Below are 16,635 nucleotides of genomic sequence, written 5' to 3'. Positions count from 1 at the left end.
CACTGGGTAATTGAGTGAAGCCCGGCTGGTAGCTGCAAATCGAAAAAGGTTTCACCTTTTGTTGTGGTGAAAGTGAATCGGGGCTGGTTTTGTGCAGCGGGAACACAAGCAGCCTAAAATTGACTTTTCCGTTGTATGCTCAGCAAAAACATGCACGGCAGCAGCAATAGCAAGAAAGACAAAGAGGATGGTTTATCTGCTGGGAGGGATGGCGCAACCAGATGCCTCTCCCTCTCCCACCGACCCTTGATGCTTTGTGATGTAACAAAGGAAAGCACTTTCACAGGAATCAAAGTGCCGCACTGTCGCAGTGAGTGCATCAGCGAGGAAGTGAATTCATGTGATTTGCCCATTTCTGTACCTTAAGGCAACGAACTGCTGATGGCAGGGCTTTCTGTACCGGTGGAGCCTCTGTATCCCATCAGTGTCCTGTCACAGCCGGTCCATCTGCCACTTCTAGCTTTCTTTCTTTTGCCTCTCTCTCTGTATCCCAGCCTCTGTGCTTGTCCAGGAGAGGCCATCAGCTTTCAGCAATGTCACTCTGAGATCCCACCTGTCCCTGACCCTCATCTTCTGCAGCTAGCGTGTGTGTGCACATAAATAAGAAACAGAGGGCGGCATTGTGCATGCACAGGTAAAGGACAGTCTTTTTTTTTTTTTTTACCTTTGCAGAGCAGATTGTCAGTGCCTGGAAAAAAAATGCAGATGGATCCTGGTTGAGTTAGTGACTTTAACAGAAGATGGAATGTGCATCACTGCATTTATACCAACAGCTATTCAAGGTTCCTCAGAGCAGAAGATGATTACATAGATTCCACACGTGCCTGCACATGTAGATGGTTAACCTAATTTCCTCGAAGCGAGGGAGGCGATTGGTACGACCTTGATGAAGTAACTGTCTCCCGCAAGAATTAGAGAAGCAGATTTCTGTCAGACTTATTGTACAGAAGCAAGTTTTGCCACTAGAGAAGGTAGCTGAATTTCACTATAGAATAAAGAAATGCAGGAACTGTAAAGTCTGATGCTGACTTTCTTGCAGGCATAAAGGCAAATCAGAGTATGTGTATGTTAACCGTTAGAGAGTCTACATTTCCTTTTTTAGCATGTTTTAGTTTATAGTTTGGGTTTTCAGGCCAGGCAGTTTGTTGTTTCGATTCAGTCTGAACACTTTCACTGATGTTTCCAGCCAAAGGGAACTGTTTTCAGCAGTCCACCATTCACTGCCTGCCCCCTGCACCAAACAGCAGCCAGACACTGTAGCACATGGCTGGGTAACGTTAGCAGCTAATGAGCCATACTTCCCTTAGGAGTTGGTGGAGACTAAAAGCAGACATAAAAGCAGAGTGAACTTACATCCATCAGATGCCAAGAAACATGACTATAAATGAATGCTAATGTTGCACTGTATCTGATGGATGTAGGCAAATGTTAAACACATTAGCCATAAAGTAATAAGATGATACTGTAAGCCAGAGTTATGTTTATGGCTTGTTAGTGGCCAAAAATAACTGTTTCACTGTTGGCCACTAAAGGTTTGGTAGCTTGTATTGTTCTCAATGGAAAGAGATGTTTTACTCCCCCCCCTCTTGAGGTGACCTTGTGATTCCAACTCGGCTTATCTAACCTTGAGGGTCCTGCTGCTTAATAGCCTGACCATTGTCTTTATTCACTTAGTGCTTATCCAGTCTCGTCATCATTATAGGCTTGAGACAATGATGGCTTCTTGTAGAGTTGTGGTCTGGTCACATTTCAAAATAAAACGGTTGAGTGTTTTGCACCTGCTGCAAGAGATTTCTGCCTGTTCTAAAATTAGAAAATTCACAGTTGGGATCTTTTTTCAGTCACTTTCCCTCATTAGCTGCATCATTACGCCCATAACAATGACCAGATTAGGAGCGACTCGCTGACAATAAATAATAACAGTCACCATTGACTGCAGCTTCTCCCTTTTAATATATATATATATATTTACTTGCTCCTCAGGAGACCCTGACCAATCTGGGCTCCACCGTGACATCTTTCTGCCCGAGAGGATTCAGGACCATTGTATGGTGGGAAGATTAAAGAAGGCAGGCCTATTGATTGGCAGACAGACAACAGTAAGTTGGCCATTGATTGGGCAAACATTCAATTTCTGACCTTGAAGTGCACCAGGTGAATCGATGACCTTAATCCAGTGGGCGAAGTAAAGAATCAGCAAACTGGTCACAGTATGTTCTCCAGTTTATTTAACAGCATTTTTTTAAAGAAGGAAATATGTCAACAATAAGAAATTTGGCTCAGTTTCCTGTTATTCTTTTACTGATTAAAGTGGGAAAATGAGCTTGACTGAACGTATACACACATACATGCCAAGATAATGGGGTGCAAGTTCTTTCTGTCCTGTCTTCATCTCACCCAAACCTAAACACACCCATTTTTCTGTTTAGTCAAACTCATTTTGTTAGCCTCCTGTTCCATGTGGAGTATTCTGACCTTTTTAAATGACTGACCAATCAATACCACAATAGATAAGTCATCTCCTTTGATATTCATGAGGGACCCTTTGCCAGATGATGTCACTGGCTGGTGCAGTGTGTTGAGGGTGAAAATACACACACAGCTTCAGTTAGAAGTTAGAGGCTCGTGCACAGTTCATGCACAGTTATGAGGTCTGAAGAGACTGATGTGAAATCACACAGGAGAGAAGCCGTCAGCTGAGTCTGTGGCAAAACCTTTTACAGTGCTATTGTTGTCTTTTACTGCATATGATAATTCACACTCAGGGAGTAGAAGTGAAGTGACATTCATTACAAGATGATAATCAAAACATTTCAGAATGCACCTGCAGTGTTTGGCATTTTGAACCCAGTATTGTCTCGTCTCGTGAGCTAAGTGTATCGTCACACCCCTAATTATGGGACAGCTACAGCTCAGACCTGCATCACCTAACACCGATTTCTCTCTCTCTGTCACAACTAGGTGCTGCAGGGCATTTAAACTAAGTGCATGTTGCTGACGGCAACCTGACAGGATCAGAGATACCCCTCCAAATTTGGTCAGTGCTGGTCAGATTATTGCCCTTGTCTAATTGAGACAGGTCAGTGCTCTCACCTTGTCTGGCACACTGCACACAAACACATCACTGCACTGTACGCAGGCACAGCGCCAGGGACAAAGGTAGTAAAAGCACAGCAATATGGTCTCGCTTCAGCGCTTGCCGCCATGCCCCTGCCTGAAGTGTGCCGGTGTTCTGGTTTATGGAGTGAGTCATTAAAACAGCATAGATCGTGCACACTTTGGTATGACAACACGCTTGTATTTAATGATGGTGCAGAGCCAGGGTTACCAGGAAAACAATGTAGCAAACAGTTTCTGTTAAAGAAGCAAAACAGTGTAAATACTTCACACACTCACTCACATAGCCTTAGGCCTCTTTATTTGAAATGGAAAGCATATTATAAAACCGTTAGGTCCATCCAACCTGTGACCCTTGGCCCGGTATTGCAATGTTGAAATACTGATGCCAACATTCCTTTGTCCTCCCATCTGTAACCTGCTATACATTGTACAGTATGGGCTCCCAGCCCTGAGTGGTCTTTGTAGGTGACTCTCAGGCAGGATGGTGATCATCCACCAAAGAGTGGCTGATATGAACACATCAATACACATTAGACTACACTGTGAGCTTGTTTAGCTTCTGCTCACATGTGCATATACCAGTTGTCTCTTTTTATGGCACAGTTCTAGCTATGTGATTCTGTGAGGAGCTGTTTTACCCTCCAGGGGGCTGACAGACTGCAGTTTTATACACTGGGATTAGTTAATACATTATTGCTAGGCAGGGGGAGTAAAATCCCATCCCTTCTATCAAACTGCATTAGAGTCAAAGGACAGTCACCATTCGCACTGAGATGCCACCCTCTCAGATCTGACAAAGACTGTGATCTGCTGTTGCTCTGAATGGAAACTGAAAGCACAGGTTAGTGGGGCATTATGAGCTGTGACATTGCCGAGCCCCCTTCTGCAGCCTTTGTGCCCCACAGTGCCATCTTGTCTCATCCAGCGTGAAGGTGTCGAGGGCTTTCTCACAGGCCACTGGTTGAGAAAATGGGAGCAACTAAAATGAAACTATAGTGTGTGCTTGGTCCTGTATATCAGGTGACTTAGGAGTTGTATTAAAAATAACTGGCACAGTAACTGAAACTGTAAGAATCAGAATATAAAAGATCATTTTTTAAATGACAAAATATTTTAAAGACATTTATTTGCATTAAACAGACAATGACTTGAAGAAAGATTTTGGCAGTGTATGAGGAAGTTTGATGAATATATAGTCTGATATTTGGGTGAACTGACCCTTTAACATTGTCTTGTTTTTCCAGTGCTTTTCCAAAAGAATATTTCTGAGACTAAAATATAGTTAAATATGAAGAAAATATGTCACAACTGTCATATTGCACATAATAGCTTCATTAGTCTTTTAGTTTTAACACACAGGCTAAACAATTTAACATAAGCTGGTACTCATCAGGCCTAAATGTCACTGCAGTCTTTGTGTCTGTTCTGACTTTCTGTGAATTGGACATGACAGAGGTTATTTTGACACACTCTCAGACAGCTTTCCCTGCTGACGCCGAACACACTGCTGCTGTAAACTGAACAGACATTGTGGTGAGACAGTGGCAAGGTTTTACGTGCCTTCAGAAATGTTGCTCTACCTTGCCTCATGGCCCTGAGAAATGATGAGCGCAGACAAACACTCGTACATGCACAGATGCTATGTGGATAAACATGACAGGACTTTTCATGCTAGGACTTTTATCTATACAAATGTTTCTTGCAAGTTGATCTGATCAGAAATAATCTGATTTGCTGAGTTAAACGTCAGTGGGCAGAGTCGAACGACAGCTTTTTCAGCTAAAAATGCTAGGATGAAGCCTGCTCATTAGGAAGAAGATGAAGGACAAAATGTAATGAATTGCTGCACTGCTGCTTCAGACTGCAAACATGCAGTCTTATAAATAACTTTGCCTGGCTGACCTCCAAAGTTTCATCCAGCTGTAGCTTTGTGACCTTCCAGGACCATGAGTGCTGTGCTCATTACTGAAAGAAAATTGATGTCATTGCTAATAATAAAATGACTGACATACTATATTATTGCTGTGCTTAGAAATTAATCATCGAGGACTGTGCCCTCTATACACCAGAGTCATCAGGGATTATGTTATTTTTCTTGCTGGCTGATGAGCCCTCTGACTCAGCTAAGTGATCTTTTGTTAAACCTGTCTTAGCTTAGCAACCACATACACTAAAGCAATGTACACGGAGCTCTGAAAAGAGCAGCGCTTGGTGTGCAAAGTGTTGTGCTTTTCCAAAACTAAAAACAAAAGAGTAAAAATTGTAAAGAATAGATTAAACAGTGTACTTGTCTACCATATCTTAGCATGCCTGGCTAATCAGCTGCCTACAGGACCTGGATCATGTAAGAGTCTAGGGGACATTTTCCTTTTATTGAGCATCTGAAAAGGGTTATAAAGACCAAAATAACATTTATAACTTTACTTCAAATAATATACTAGCTAGTGAGGATGTTGCTTTAGTTTTTGAGCAGTAAATCTGCCGCTGTTATCACTGTAAACTGCACATGGAGTTGCACCTTTATTTCCTCTCTTCTAAAGCATAACTTTCTTCATATGGAGAAAGATGCACTTTCCATCATGTGTTGTATGCTCAACTCTAAGAGAAAGATGGACAGAGAAGATTGCCGTCTTACCCTATGGTCTTATCTGCCTCTTCAAAGTAAAAACATGTAGCATTTCTTAAAGTTTTTTCTTTCTGTCTGACCAAGTTGGTCAGAAATAGACCAGTCATGTTTTTATTTATAGCTGCTACATCCATCTCCTCAGGCTGATGAGAGGGGAAAAGAGTGTTGGGAATATAATTTGAAGCAGAATGTTATTAGAGCACCTTGTGAGCCCGATGTGTAAAACTGCATTTATGATATGTAAAATGGCATAAATGATTAGGGTGCCACATGCCTGAGTGTTCTCATATGCAAACTGTGTAGTAATTATCTTCCTCATAATTACTACTTGCCAAGAATTTTAATGATCCCTTAGCTGCATAAAGGAGCTGTTTCCAGCTATGATGTTTGGGTTACTGAACAAACAGTGATCAGGATTTCAGGTTTGCAGGAAGTTTCCCAGCATATGAAAATCTACCAAAATCAGTTGGCGATAGTGGTGCAGCTGCACCCTGGGGCCCTTTATACATATACATAATTTTATGCTCACCATATAACGGCACACACACCCACTGTGACCTCATTAGCGACTGTAGGCCTGAGGCTTACAACTGAGAAAAGGTCTAATTGCACAGTTCAGCAACGTTGGCAGCACTCAGAGCGTTTTGGAACAGACTTCAACAAATGGGAATGAGGTGCAAGCTCCTACAGTAATATTCTGCTATTTCTGACCCTTCCTGTCACAGTTATTACTGCCAAGTTAAGCTCACAGTAAGTCACCGAAACTTTTTGGCGCACCAATAAACACAACAAGCTCTCTGGAGTTCACTGAGAGTGAGCAAGCCAAGAAGTTGGATGGATAAGGTTCCTCCACCCACCACAGCCCAACGCAGAGGCTTGACTTGCCAGCTTTAGTGATAACTGGCTGTCACATCAAGTTACACTATGCTAAACTAAGAAGGTGAACAACATTATACCTACTTAATATCAGCATGTTAGCATTGTTGTTTGGACACACTTTCCCATTCAATTTAATTCTATCTCTATTTGTCTCATCAGTGGAGAGGACGCTTCAGTGGACATTTAAGCCATATGCCTGATGTACAACGCAATTTATTCACTAACTCTCTTTCCACTGCACTTTGTTGCTTTCTGCTTTTATCATTCTATCAATGTGCCATTTTTTCCACCTCAGCTAAGTATAAACTATATATGCAACGTTTTGCCCCTTTAAAAAATTTCTGGCATTTCCACTTTTTCTAGCAGGGCTGAAGATTCTTTGTCTGGTCAGGCCACCAGTGCCAGGGTTGTGGCAATATTAATCGACGTGCATGTTTTATTTGAACCAGCCAAACCGGCTTGTTGGAGCCTCTGTGTGACTTCCTTTAGATATTATCATAATACTTGCACCTGGTGATTATTTGTTAAAATAGGTTTCAAAATGCTTAGAGTGTTGACAGTAGTGCTGAACTGTTGAATTATTTCCCAAGCCTGCGGCTTACAGTCACTAATGATGTAGCACTGTGTGGAGCACTGTGCTCTTATTCTGTATTCATACAATGATGTTTTTTTTTTGGAAAAGGGCTGCTCATGCATTTTTTATCAGTGCCCTCTGCAACCGTGTTCACAAAGTCAGTTCAATCAGGGGCGACAGCGCAAGGAAGAAAATGGATGAAAATAAAGATTAACCCCATCAATGAAATCCGTTTATAGGGTAAGGCCCTGTAAATTGCAGTGGTTTCAAAGATCCCACCCTGGGGAGCTATAGATGTGGCCTTGGCACTGTTGGTGGTAGTGCAGTAGACCAGTTGCGATGTCAACAGAGAATGCAGTTTAAATGCCCTTGACAAAACATAACTCAGGAAGTTCAGTGGATAATAGCTGAGCGGGACACCCGACAGATGAGCAAATTAAAATGGTAATTGTCTTCCTGCTTGAGCCTACACTAAAAGCTTTTTTATTTTGTGAAGGTTTTTCATAACAGGATACAAGTTGAGTGTCACATTTTTCACATTAATCTTGCAGCCTTTCTCTTCATCCTTCTCTTTACTAAGTCTGCATGAAACTCAGGGGCTGCTAACTGACCATTTCAAACACTAAAACAGCTACTCTGACTCTGCCCAACAGTAACTAAATTGTGAAATGAACAAATTATATTTTTTTACAGGCACTTTGGCAAGCACATGCTGCATCCAGGAAGTAATGAAACACTCGTTCTCTAAAGTTCAGCACTGCCTTCTGATGTTTTCTTCTAATTCTCAGAAAGAAGAACTTAAGTGCAGTCCCAGTTCCTGTACCAAATGTACAAGTCTTAAAGAATATGCTACATCTTTGAATTTTAATACTTTTTGCATTTCAGTAGTTCTTTTTTCTGACTGGTTTAGGTTTACAATTGCAACTAACTAGTAGTCTGTATGTAAGTGTCAGTGCCATACTGTCTAAATTTCCATCACAAAGAAATCGCCAGAAGACTGGACTGTTGCCTTTAGCTTTAGCAGGGGTAAGCAGTAAGGTGGTGGGGGGGTGCTGAGTGGGAAACATGACTCACAGTTTGTCTTCCACAGGTGCTGAGGAGATGGGAAATCAACGTTTATTGGTTCTCACTGTGTCACTAGTTAATAGTGTGCTGACACAGGCAGGTAGCTCAGAATAGGTGTCTTTAACAGTGGGTGAACTGGCAAAAGAAAAGTGCTGATTCCAGGCAAGATATGGTGCGGCCTGACAGTGTAGCAATAAAAAGACTTCAAGTGACTCCACTGACTTTGTGTCGAGGTCTCAAGGATTTGATGCACATAGGAATTTCTCTCACAAAGCCACTTACACAGCTACAGATAAATAGGCTGAAAGATGCACAGTAAACAGTATCTATTTTCACATTTAAATCTTTTATTTAACCATTTCAATCACTCTGGAACCAGCAGGAAGTTAACTTATCATTACGACCAGAAGCAAGTGGACATTTTTAATCAGTGTTGCTTAGGCTAATTGATAAAATTTTAAAATGATCATCAAGTTAATCGATAATAAAAATAATTGTAAGGTGCAGCTTTAATGTCACAAGGGCTACATATTACCTCAGTAGAACATATTGAATTTCTGCCAGAGTCAGCTTGTCTTCATTAAGCCTTTATTTTAGTGCTGTAGAAAACAACACTGTAGAGAGAGCCTGAGGTGAAGAATTCATTTGCTAGCTGCTCTCGGATACTGTCGCATGTTTATGTGTGTGTGTGTGTGTGTGTGCGCGCATGCATCCACAAGGGCTTCATCTTGAGTGGATGCTGTGTTACTGTTACAAATGATCCTGTGGGAGACTCACTGACAGCCAAACCGTGCAGTTCCTCACGCCTCATCACCACACACACAACACACATACACATCCGGTTGCAGCAGCTGCCCACAGTGATTGAAGCACACTGGTCCCAGGGTAAACTCCCACTGCATATCCTGTCGGCTCAGAGAAAATGTCAATCAGCTTGTCCAAGTCAGCTAAAGAGATGTGTTTGCTACAGCAAAATGAATTTTACTAGCTGTCCTTGTCCTTCACAACATCTGGCAAATATCATTGTTCTTGCCAGGACAATTGCTCTGTTCTAAACTATTATTGATTAGGGAGGAGATTTTGCTGACCATATCTGGCATTTCTCCACAGCTTCCCATCTGAGAACTGCCTAGTACGAACACATTCAGTCTTTGATTCTGGATAGATTTTAGAAAAATCAAATGTGGAGTTCTAGGAAGTTAAGTGAAGGCACTATTAATGCAGTTTCCCTGTCCTACCTACCTGTGCACAGAAATTATTCAGATGCTATTAGAGCATTGGGTGTTGATATAGATTCACATATGTTTTTATTATCAGTGGCCAACTGTCTGAGCTTTGTTCTGCTAAATCTTTAGCACTGGATAGTTGTTTGGTGAGGAATTGTTATTATGTTGGAACCCACAGGTATTTTTTTAATCACTGAGATGTGTTCACACTAAATACATTTGATTTATTGCTTGCTTCCTGGTTATCTCAGAACACTTTTCTTTGTTGCAGTTCAAAGTAAGCTGGAAAACTAATTACAATATGGCAAACAATTCTAAATAATAAAAGTTAAAATAGTAAATTAATAGTCAGGATTTCCAATTAGCATGATATTTCAAGGGCACATTGCCCGACAGGGTCGATAGTACTGCAACAATCCAATCGCTGTTCCTGTGTTAGTAACTGTTAGCTTGCTGCCATCTTGTGGAGTTGTGGAAAAACACAGCTCATAATACATGATTTGTGCGTTGCAAAGGACAAAAGACTAATATTGTCTTAAAATGGCATTATTTCACACAGAGAATGGTGAGTTAATGAAACGCGTTTTCAAAATCCCTATTATCATTATCATCACATCATACATATCATAATCTCAAACGTTATCGGACGTAATCGCTATGTAAACTGGGCATGTATAATTTGTCCCTCGTCATTTCCCGTCGATTTGTTTTGTGAAAGTTAAGGGTTGTGAACGTGCACAGTGACAGGTAAGACAATATGTACTTTTCTTAAAATGTAAGTAACAAATTTATATGCGTACGTCTTTATTCCGTGAACCTTAAGAGGTTGTTAGATATGTTTTTAAGGTGATGTCAAATTAGTAAGCATACAATAGCTTACTGTCTAAAAAGGGAGCGTGTCAAAACAAGATATCAGCTGACTAGTTACATCAGCTAGCCAACTAGTGCTAACGGTAGCAGCTATGGTCAGTTAGCTTTGTTCTTTTTGTTGATCCTGTCATATTTTGTGAAAATCCATATCTGTAAGTCTACGGCAGTTACAGCTTTTAAAGCAAGTGTACAATAGCTTCTACCCTTGTTGCTTTAGTTGCTACCGGAAGCCACATAATTGCACCATATTAGCATGTTACAGTAACTAATAGTTAATTCTAGCTAGCAAGCTTAAACTTGGCTGTAACGTTAGCAGGTCGTTTCAGTTTAAAAGCTGTGTGTCTTATGTTGCAACAGCTAATGTATTTTTTTTATCTAATAGGTTACAAATTAGTAGCAGAAGAAGACCGACCACAATGTCCAGCAGTGTAAGTGACACTGTGTACACCAAAAAATCAGGCAAAAATCGAGCAGTTTATCAGGATATTGTATATCCTCCAAATTACAGGCCCAGCACAAGCTGACTTGTGATTTTCTTTTCTATTATTCATCCATTAGCATGTTTTTAACTTGGCATTTATTATTTTAACATTATGTACACTTTTTCATACTTTCACAGATTTTTCCCCACTTGTAGTGAGCTGTGTGAATCAGTTTTATCATTCAGTTGCCAAATTTACCAGAATATTTTTTGTAATTTGTAAAAGTTGTTCTTACACTAATGTGCATGTTTACCGATAAGCAAGATTAGTACAGTCAGCACACAATATAAAGGAAGGAATAGATTTAGCCAGTGCTGAAGAACTGAATTTATTAATATTGGGTCATTGACTAGTAGCTTTCTAGTTAATGTAGTGTTAGTACCAAAATATACAAGAGTATTTAACTGCTGGAATACAATTGAATTTAAGAAAGTTAAATACTCTACACTTGCATATTACTTGAAGTGTTTCTTGATAATAACAGATGGCCTTGTTCCTGTGCAGGTGCTGTGTGGTCAAGGCAAGCTGTTTTTAACTCAACCTACTTGCCGTCAAGTATTGGGTGCTCTCAGGTTTGGCAGAACCAGAACCTTCTCTGCTGCAAGCTCAGATGAGCCTTACATCACTGTATCTCCCACACACTCAGGTGAATCACATAGTAAATGTATCAGTTACCACTTACTGGCAAAAGAGACCATAGTCTGTCATTCACAGTTAGCTTTGATCTACGTCCAAAGAGAGGGCATCGCTTACATTTTATTTTGTTGTTTTTCTTTTGTTCTGTTTCTAGTCTCTTGAATTGTGCTTCCCAAACAACACATAGAGACAGTATGATGGGTCAAGCATGGAGTCAGACAGCATTGTCAGTGTAATTTTCAACATCAGGCTGAGGGCATATTAAGCAATACAAAACAAAAAACAGCATCAGGCTGAGGGCATATTAAGCAATACCAAACAAAAAATATTCTTATGTCATGTCCCCTCCAGGCCCCAGGACCGTGTGGCCTGATGAGAACATGGGACCATTTGGACCTCAGGACCAGCGTTTTCAGTTACCAGGAAACGTTGGGTTTGACTGCCACCTGGAAGGCATGACAGGCCAAAAGAAGGCTGCAGACCACAGGATTGTCCCTGATGTACTGACGGCTCCAAGCAGCACAGAGAGACACCACTTCATACTGGCCCAGTTTGTCACTGAGTTCCAAGTAAGTTTGTGAACTGGTTTTGTTTGAACAGGGCTAGAGCTGCCATTGAGGACACTGAGGTTATGTCTTTATTTTAAAATTATTGTTAGCATTATGATTAATTCATTTATTTGAGAATTTCAGTTTAAGCACAGTTTATGCTATAGTTCTTACAAATAAAAAACTGTAGTAAATTAAAGCAACACTAACAATTAACACATGCATTCAGTGAAACATCAGCAATGCATATAAGGATATTTTACAGTAGCTTGCTCAGTAGACTGCATTTGGCACAGATGATCCCTTATATATGTTTTTAATAGCCAGAGGTGTCCAGTACTGTTGTCTTCTTCAAATTTAGGATAAAGGGAGTGTTCATTGTCAATAATGAGCTGAGTTTTCCTGTACACATTGTAATAAGAGCTGAACTCAAATTCATAAATATTTTCTGTGGGCAGGCACTTGCCTGCTGTAAATGACTTGCAACTGTATTAACCAAGGTTAGTGTTGCATCCTCCATGCCTCTGTGTGGTTTATAAGAAAATTGTAGAGGGTCTAGCTGATCCAACATGGCTAAGGTTTACTAACTACCCTCTCCATGCACTTGTTCCATAAAGAGGTCAGGGCAACTGGATGAAAGTCATTAAGGGCTTTGGGCAGTGGGTTAATGATAGATGTTGTCCATGTATTTGGAATTGTGCATGTATTTAATAGGAGTTGGAATAATGTGGTCAGGACACCCTTAAGCTGTACTGTATACACCTTCATGACATGTGCAGTCTGGCCCAGGTGCTTTATGTGGTTTAATATGTGACAGACAGTTACCAACCAATTGAAATGTGTGCTTGTGTGCATTTATCAGGGAAAACTGGGTCCTATATCCACAAGAGTTCACAAAGCGGAGCAGTACTTCAATCAGACAGACACAAACTGCTCCATAAATTCCTGCCCTGAGCTGTTAAGGAAAGGTAAGTGAAGGTTATAAAACATTAATGCATGTCAGCAAAATGATCTTAAACAGTGACTCTTCATAATCTGAAGCTCAAGAAAATTGTATAATCTGTTAGTAGCATTCAGTTGCCTTTAGTAACTAAAGTGTTCATGTGTGTCAGATCTGGAGCTACTGTTCCCCGCCGCACCCTCCCCTTCCATCACAGTTGTGACAGTCACACAAAGGAACAACGGATGTGAGGAGACAGCAGAGCTGCTTCACAGAGTGAGTCTGTTTTAATAATAAAAGCTTGGCAATATGAGCAACATAGAGTTGAAACAGCTGCTGACTCTGCTTCTAACTGCAGTTTGTGAAAGGTGCAAAGGAGATATGTTTCGCTCTGTGGACTGCAGGATACTGGGCAGACTTCATTGACCCAACAACAGGCACAGCTGTGAGTTCACCTCTGTGTTTAGCACTGATTTCTTGTACTAGCTATGTAATAACAGAAAATACCAGGGAATGCTACTTCTGGTATTTAAGGTAATGGTCACAAAGAGTAAATACGTTGATATCCTTGAGAAGCATAGGGGAGACCTGGGTTGAAAGTACCACTTTTTACTTTTACTCTGGTTGTGTGAGGATGAATGCATCTTCTCTTATCACAATTCATTTGAGGACACCTACCAAAATCCACAGAAATTTTTGTGAACAAGTGTACCACCCTGAAGTAATCTTGCGTTAAATACAAGTTGCACAATTGTACTTTTGTCCCTACTGGTCGGGTCAAAAGTACAGTGATTGCAGGTCGAAAGTACCGCATGTCAAAAAGCTCAGAAATCACAAGGTAAACATATATTTTTGTTATGCAGATGTGTGTAAGGATTGTAATGATCCTCCATGCTACATTTCTAATCATATAACCTTGTCTTGGCCAAGCCATACACACTTAACATGATGATCATTTTATTGTTTATGCTAGGCTATAGAAGTGACAAACAACACAAGTGTATTTTTAATGTTCTAGTAAAATATTCTGTCTTCAAAAATCCCCTACTGTAAAAAAGCAGGCATTAATGGCATTATCAAATAACCACTTTACTGGTCTTTCATTGTCAATTCTTATTTGATTCGCCAGTTAATTCTAGTCACATAAACTACCTTCAGTTAGGACAGAAGGAATTCTTACGGACTTTAAAATGATTAATTCCCAGGAAATAATCACTCTTTAATGATTCCCAGGATTTGTAATGACTAATAAAGTTACATTTTTAAAACTGCTTATAATAATATAAGTAGGTTTATTCAAAATTTCATATTTCATTTTGTTGTATTTATTAGATTATGTGGTAATATTTTAATAGAACCATGATTCTTCTTAGCGCGGTGGTTAGCGATGTTGCCTCACAGCGAGAAGGTTCCGGGTTCGCAACCTTTCTGTGCGGAGCTTGCATGTTCTCCCCATGTTTACGTGGGTTCTCTCCGGGTACTCCGGCTTCCTCCCACTGTCCAAAGAAGTGTGGCTTAGGTTGATTGGTGACTCTAAATTGCCTGTGGGAGTGAACGTGTGTGTGTGTGTGTGTGTGTGTGTGGTTGTTCGTCTGCGTGTTGGCCCTGTGATGGACTGGCAACCTGTCCTGTGTGTACCCTGCCTTCACCTGATTGCTGGCTGGGATTGGCTCCCGTGACCCTGTTTGGGACTGAGCGGCATAGAAGATGAATGAATCTAAAATTTAGTTGTAGAAATGTTTCATATCATTTCATTGTCTACATATATAGCATAAATGATAAAATACTAACATTGCTGCTGAAAACATAGAACAATTTTTTTATTAATAAAAGATCACGGTATGATTTTAAAACAGCTAGAACAGCAACACTGTTGACAGTCGAAGTGCAGGTAACCTGTCACAGAGTCCACTATACAGGTTTTAGTGTGCTTTATTTTATTAGTCTAATGCTAATCAGCAGTGTTGTTATGATCCTGTAGGTGGAAGCTGTCAAACAATCAGGAGCAAGTACTGTACTACAGATGGCCATTTGACAGCAATGTCCAGTTGTTTAATAGAGGACACATACTGGGGGTCATCAGCAAAGGCACATCTGGATGGACCAGCGACCTGTCCAGGGTATACCCCGCCTTTCGCCCGATGCTGGCTGTGATTAGCTCCCCGCGGCCCCGTTCGGGACTACGCAGTATAGAAAGTGAGATGAAATGATGATTCTTAAAAGTTGATCCTCTGATCAGCATAGACGTCTCAGAACCACTTGTGTTTGTGGTGCAGCATCGCTCAGCTGCCACTTTGGTGGTTTTGTTAACAAGAGTAAATGCACAGAAATAAGCCAGTAATGGTTAAAATGTAAAAGCCAGTAGATGCAATTAAATCTGCTTCAAAAATGAACTTTTAATGTGAATAAAGAAGAAATGTTGGTCAGTCAGCCTTCATCCATCTAGGGAGATCAGCACTGTCGAAAAAATTTACTTAAGCAGATGTATCATTCTTCTCAACTTCTGTTCTCCAACAGTTCTTTGCCTCTCCAGCGAGTCAAAGCACACTGCGAACAGAGGAGGAGTTGAGACATTTGGGATTTCACATCGAGGTGTCAGGCTACTGCACAGTTATTCGCCACATCCTCAAAGGATCATCGTTGTTTGTGGGGACTGTTTTCACCAACGCACCTACTCACAGTGATGCCATCGCCAGACTGCAAGGACTCTCATATGTACTCGCTGATGAGGAATAGGTCATTTGATATTATATACACAAGTGAATACATACACAAAGCCTTTATTTATTGTTAGCTATTCAGCAGCTAATGTGCGCAAGTGGTTGTATCAGTGAAAGATTGTGTGGAGTTTCTTACTGGAACACAGCAGCTACATGGATTTTAGCAACATTACAAACTTGACTGGACTAACGCAGACCCTGGTGCTGTGGCAGACTGACAGGCCATCTTTAAACCCAGCTTAACCTCCACTATATCCAGGGAGAAACACACTGAACAATGGGAATTTCATGTTGGTGGCACATGGTCATGTTTTAAAGGATGACATCAACAGTGTTTTATGATATTAGAAGCATGGATATGAAATGGAAACCCTTCAGCCAACAGTTTTTTACTCGTGAAAAGATCCATATTTAAACACAGATTTTATTTGCTCAAAACTTTGGACACTTAGATATACAGTGTTGTTTTCCCCTGATCTGTTGCACAGAATCTAAAGACATTTGTACTGTATACTGTTTCAGCTGAAGCACTACAGCTCGTCTGTCAGAACTGCTGGACTAATAAAGTGACCTCATTGGGCTGCAATGATGCTGTATTCCCAGTAACCTACTGTGTGATTCTTCACAGAAATGTTTCCTAAATTAAGTTATTCAGATTAAGAGTTACAGCTGTCCCTGGTAGGCTAGTGGTTAAGGCGCAGTGCTCTCGCCCCTGTGGCCTGGGTTCGAATCAGGGTTGCGTCAGGAAGGGCATCCGACGTAAAACACGTGCCAAATATCAACATGCGAGTCGTCAGTGTGACGATTCGCTGGTGTGACCCCTAAACGGGAAAAGCCGAAAGTGACTTTCTTTCTATTCAGATTAAGAGTTACCTCTGGTTCTATATTATGAAATATACAACAAAATAAAGGTTTGTGCACTGGTTTAAATACAATAATCTAATTATAC

At 40.7% G+C, this 16,635-nt stretch overlaps 1 protein-coding gene across 2 annotated transcripts; it reads left to right on the top strand.

Moving 5' to 3' along the window:
- Window positions 1-9,952: 9,952 nt before the first annotated feature.
- On the top strand, window positions 9,953-16,292 carry mmadhca (metabolism of cobalamin associated Da). Of its 2 annotated transcripts, none has more exons than XM_020592090.1 (8): window positions 9,953-10,237; window positions 10,743-10,788; window positions 11,347-11,488; window positions 11,830-12,047; window positions 12,889-12,994; window positions 13,139-13,242; window positions 13,325-13,411; window positions 15,484-16,292. In XM_020592090.1, exons 2-8 carry the CDS (start codon window positions 10,777-10,779, stop codon window positions 15,700-15,702), a joined length of 888 nt encoding a protein of 295 aa, XP_020447746.1. In that variant the 5' UTR covers window positions 9,953-10,237; window positions 10,743-10,776; the 3' UTR covers window positions 15,703-16,292. The 2 variants fall into 2 exon arrangements, with proteins under 2 accessions (XP_020447746.1, XP_020447747.1); XM_020592091.1 differs by lacking the exon at window positions 9,953-10,237 and adding an exon at window positions 10,466-10,512.
- The last annotated feature ends 343 nt before the right edge of the window (window positions 16,293-16,635 follow it).

This window comes from Monopterus albus, unplaced genomic scaffold (genome assembly GCF_001952655.1).
Source record: "Monopterus albus unplaced genomic scaffold, M_albus_1.0 scaffold16.1, whole genome shotgun sequence".
Taxonomy (NCBI): domain Eukaryota; kingdom Metazoa; phylum Chordata; class Actinopteri; order Synbranchiformes; family Synbranchidae; genus Monopterus; species Monopterus albus.
The sequence above is the reverse complement of the archived record's forward strand: the minus strand, read 5'-3'. Positions and strand labels throughout refer to the sequence as shown.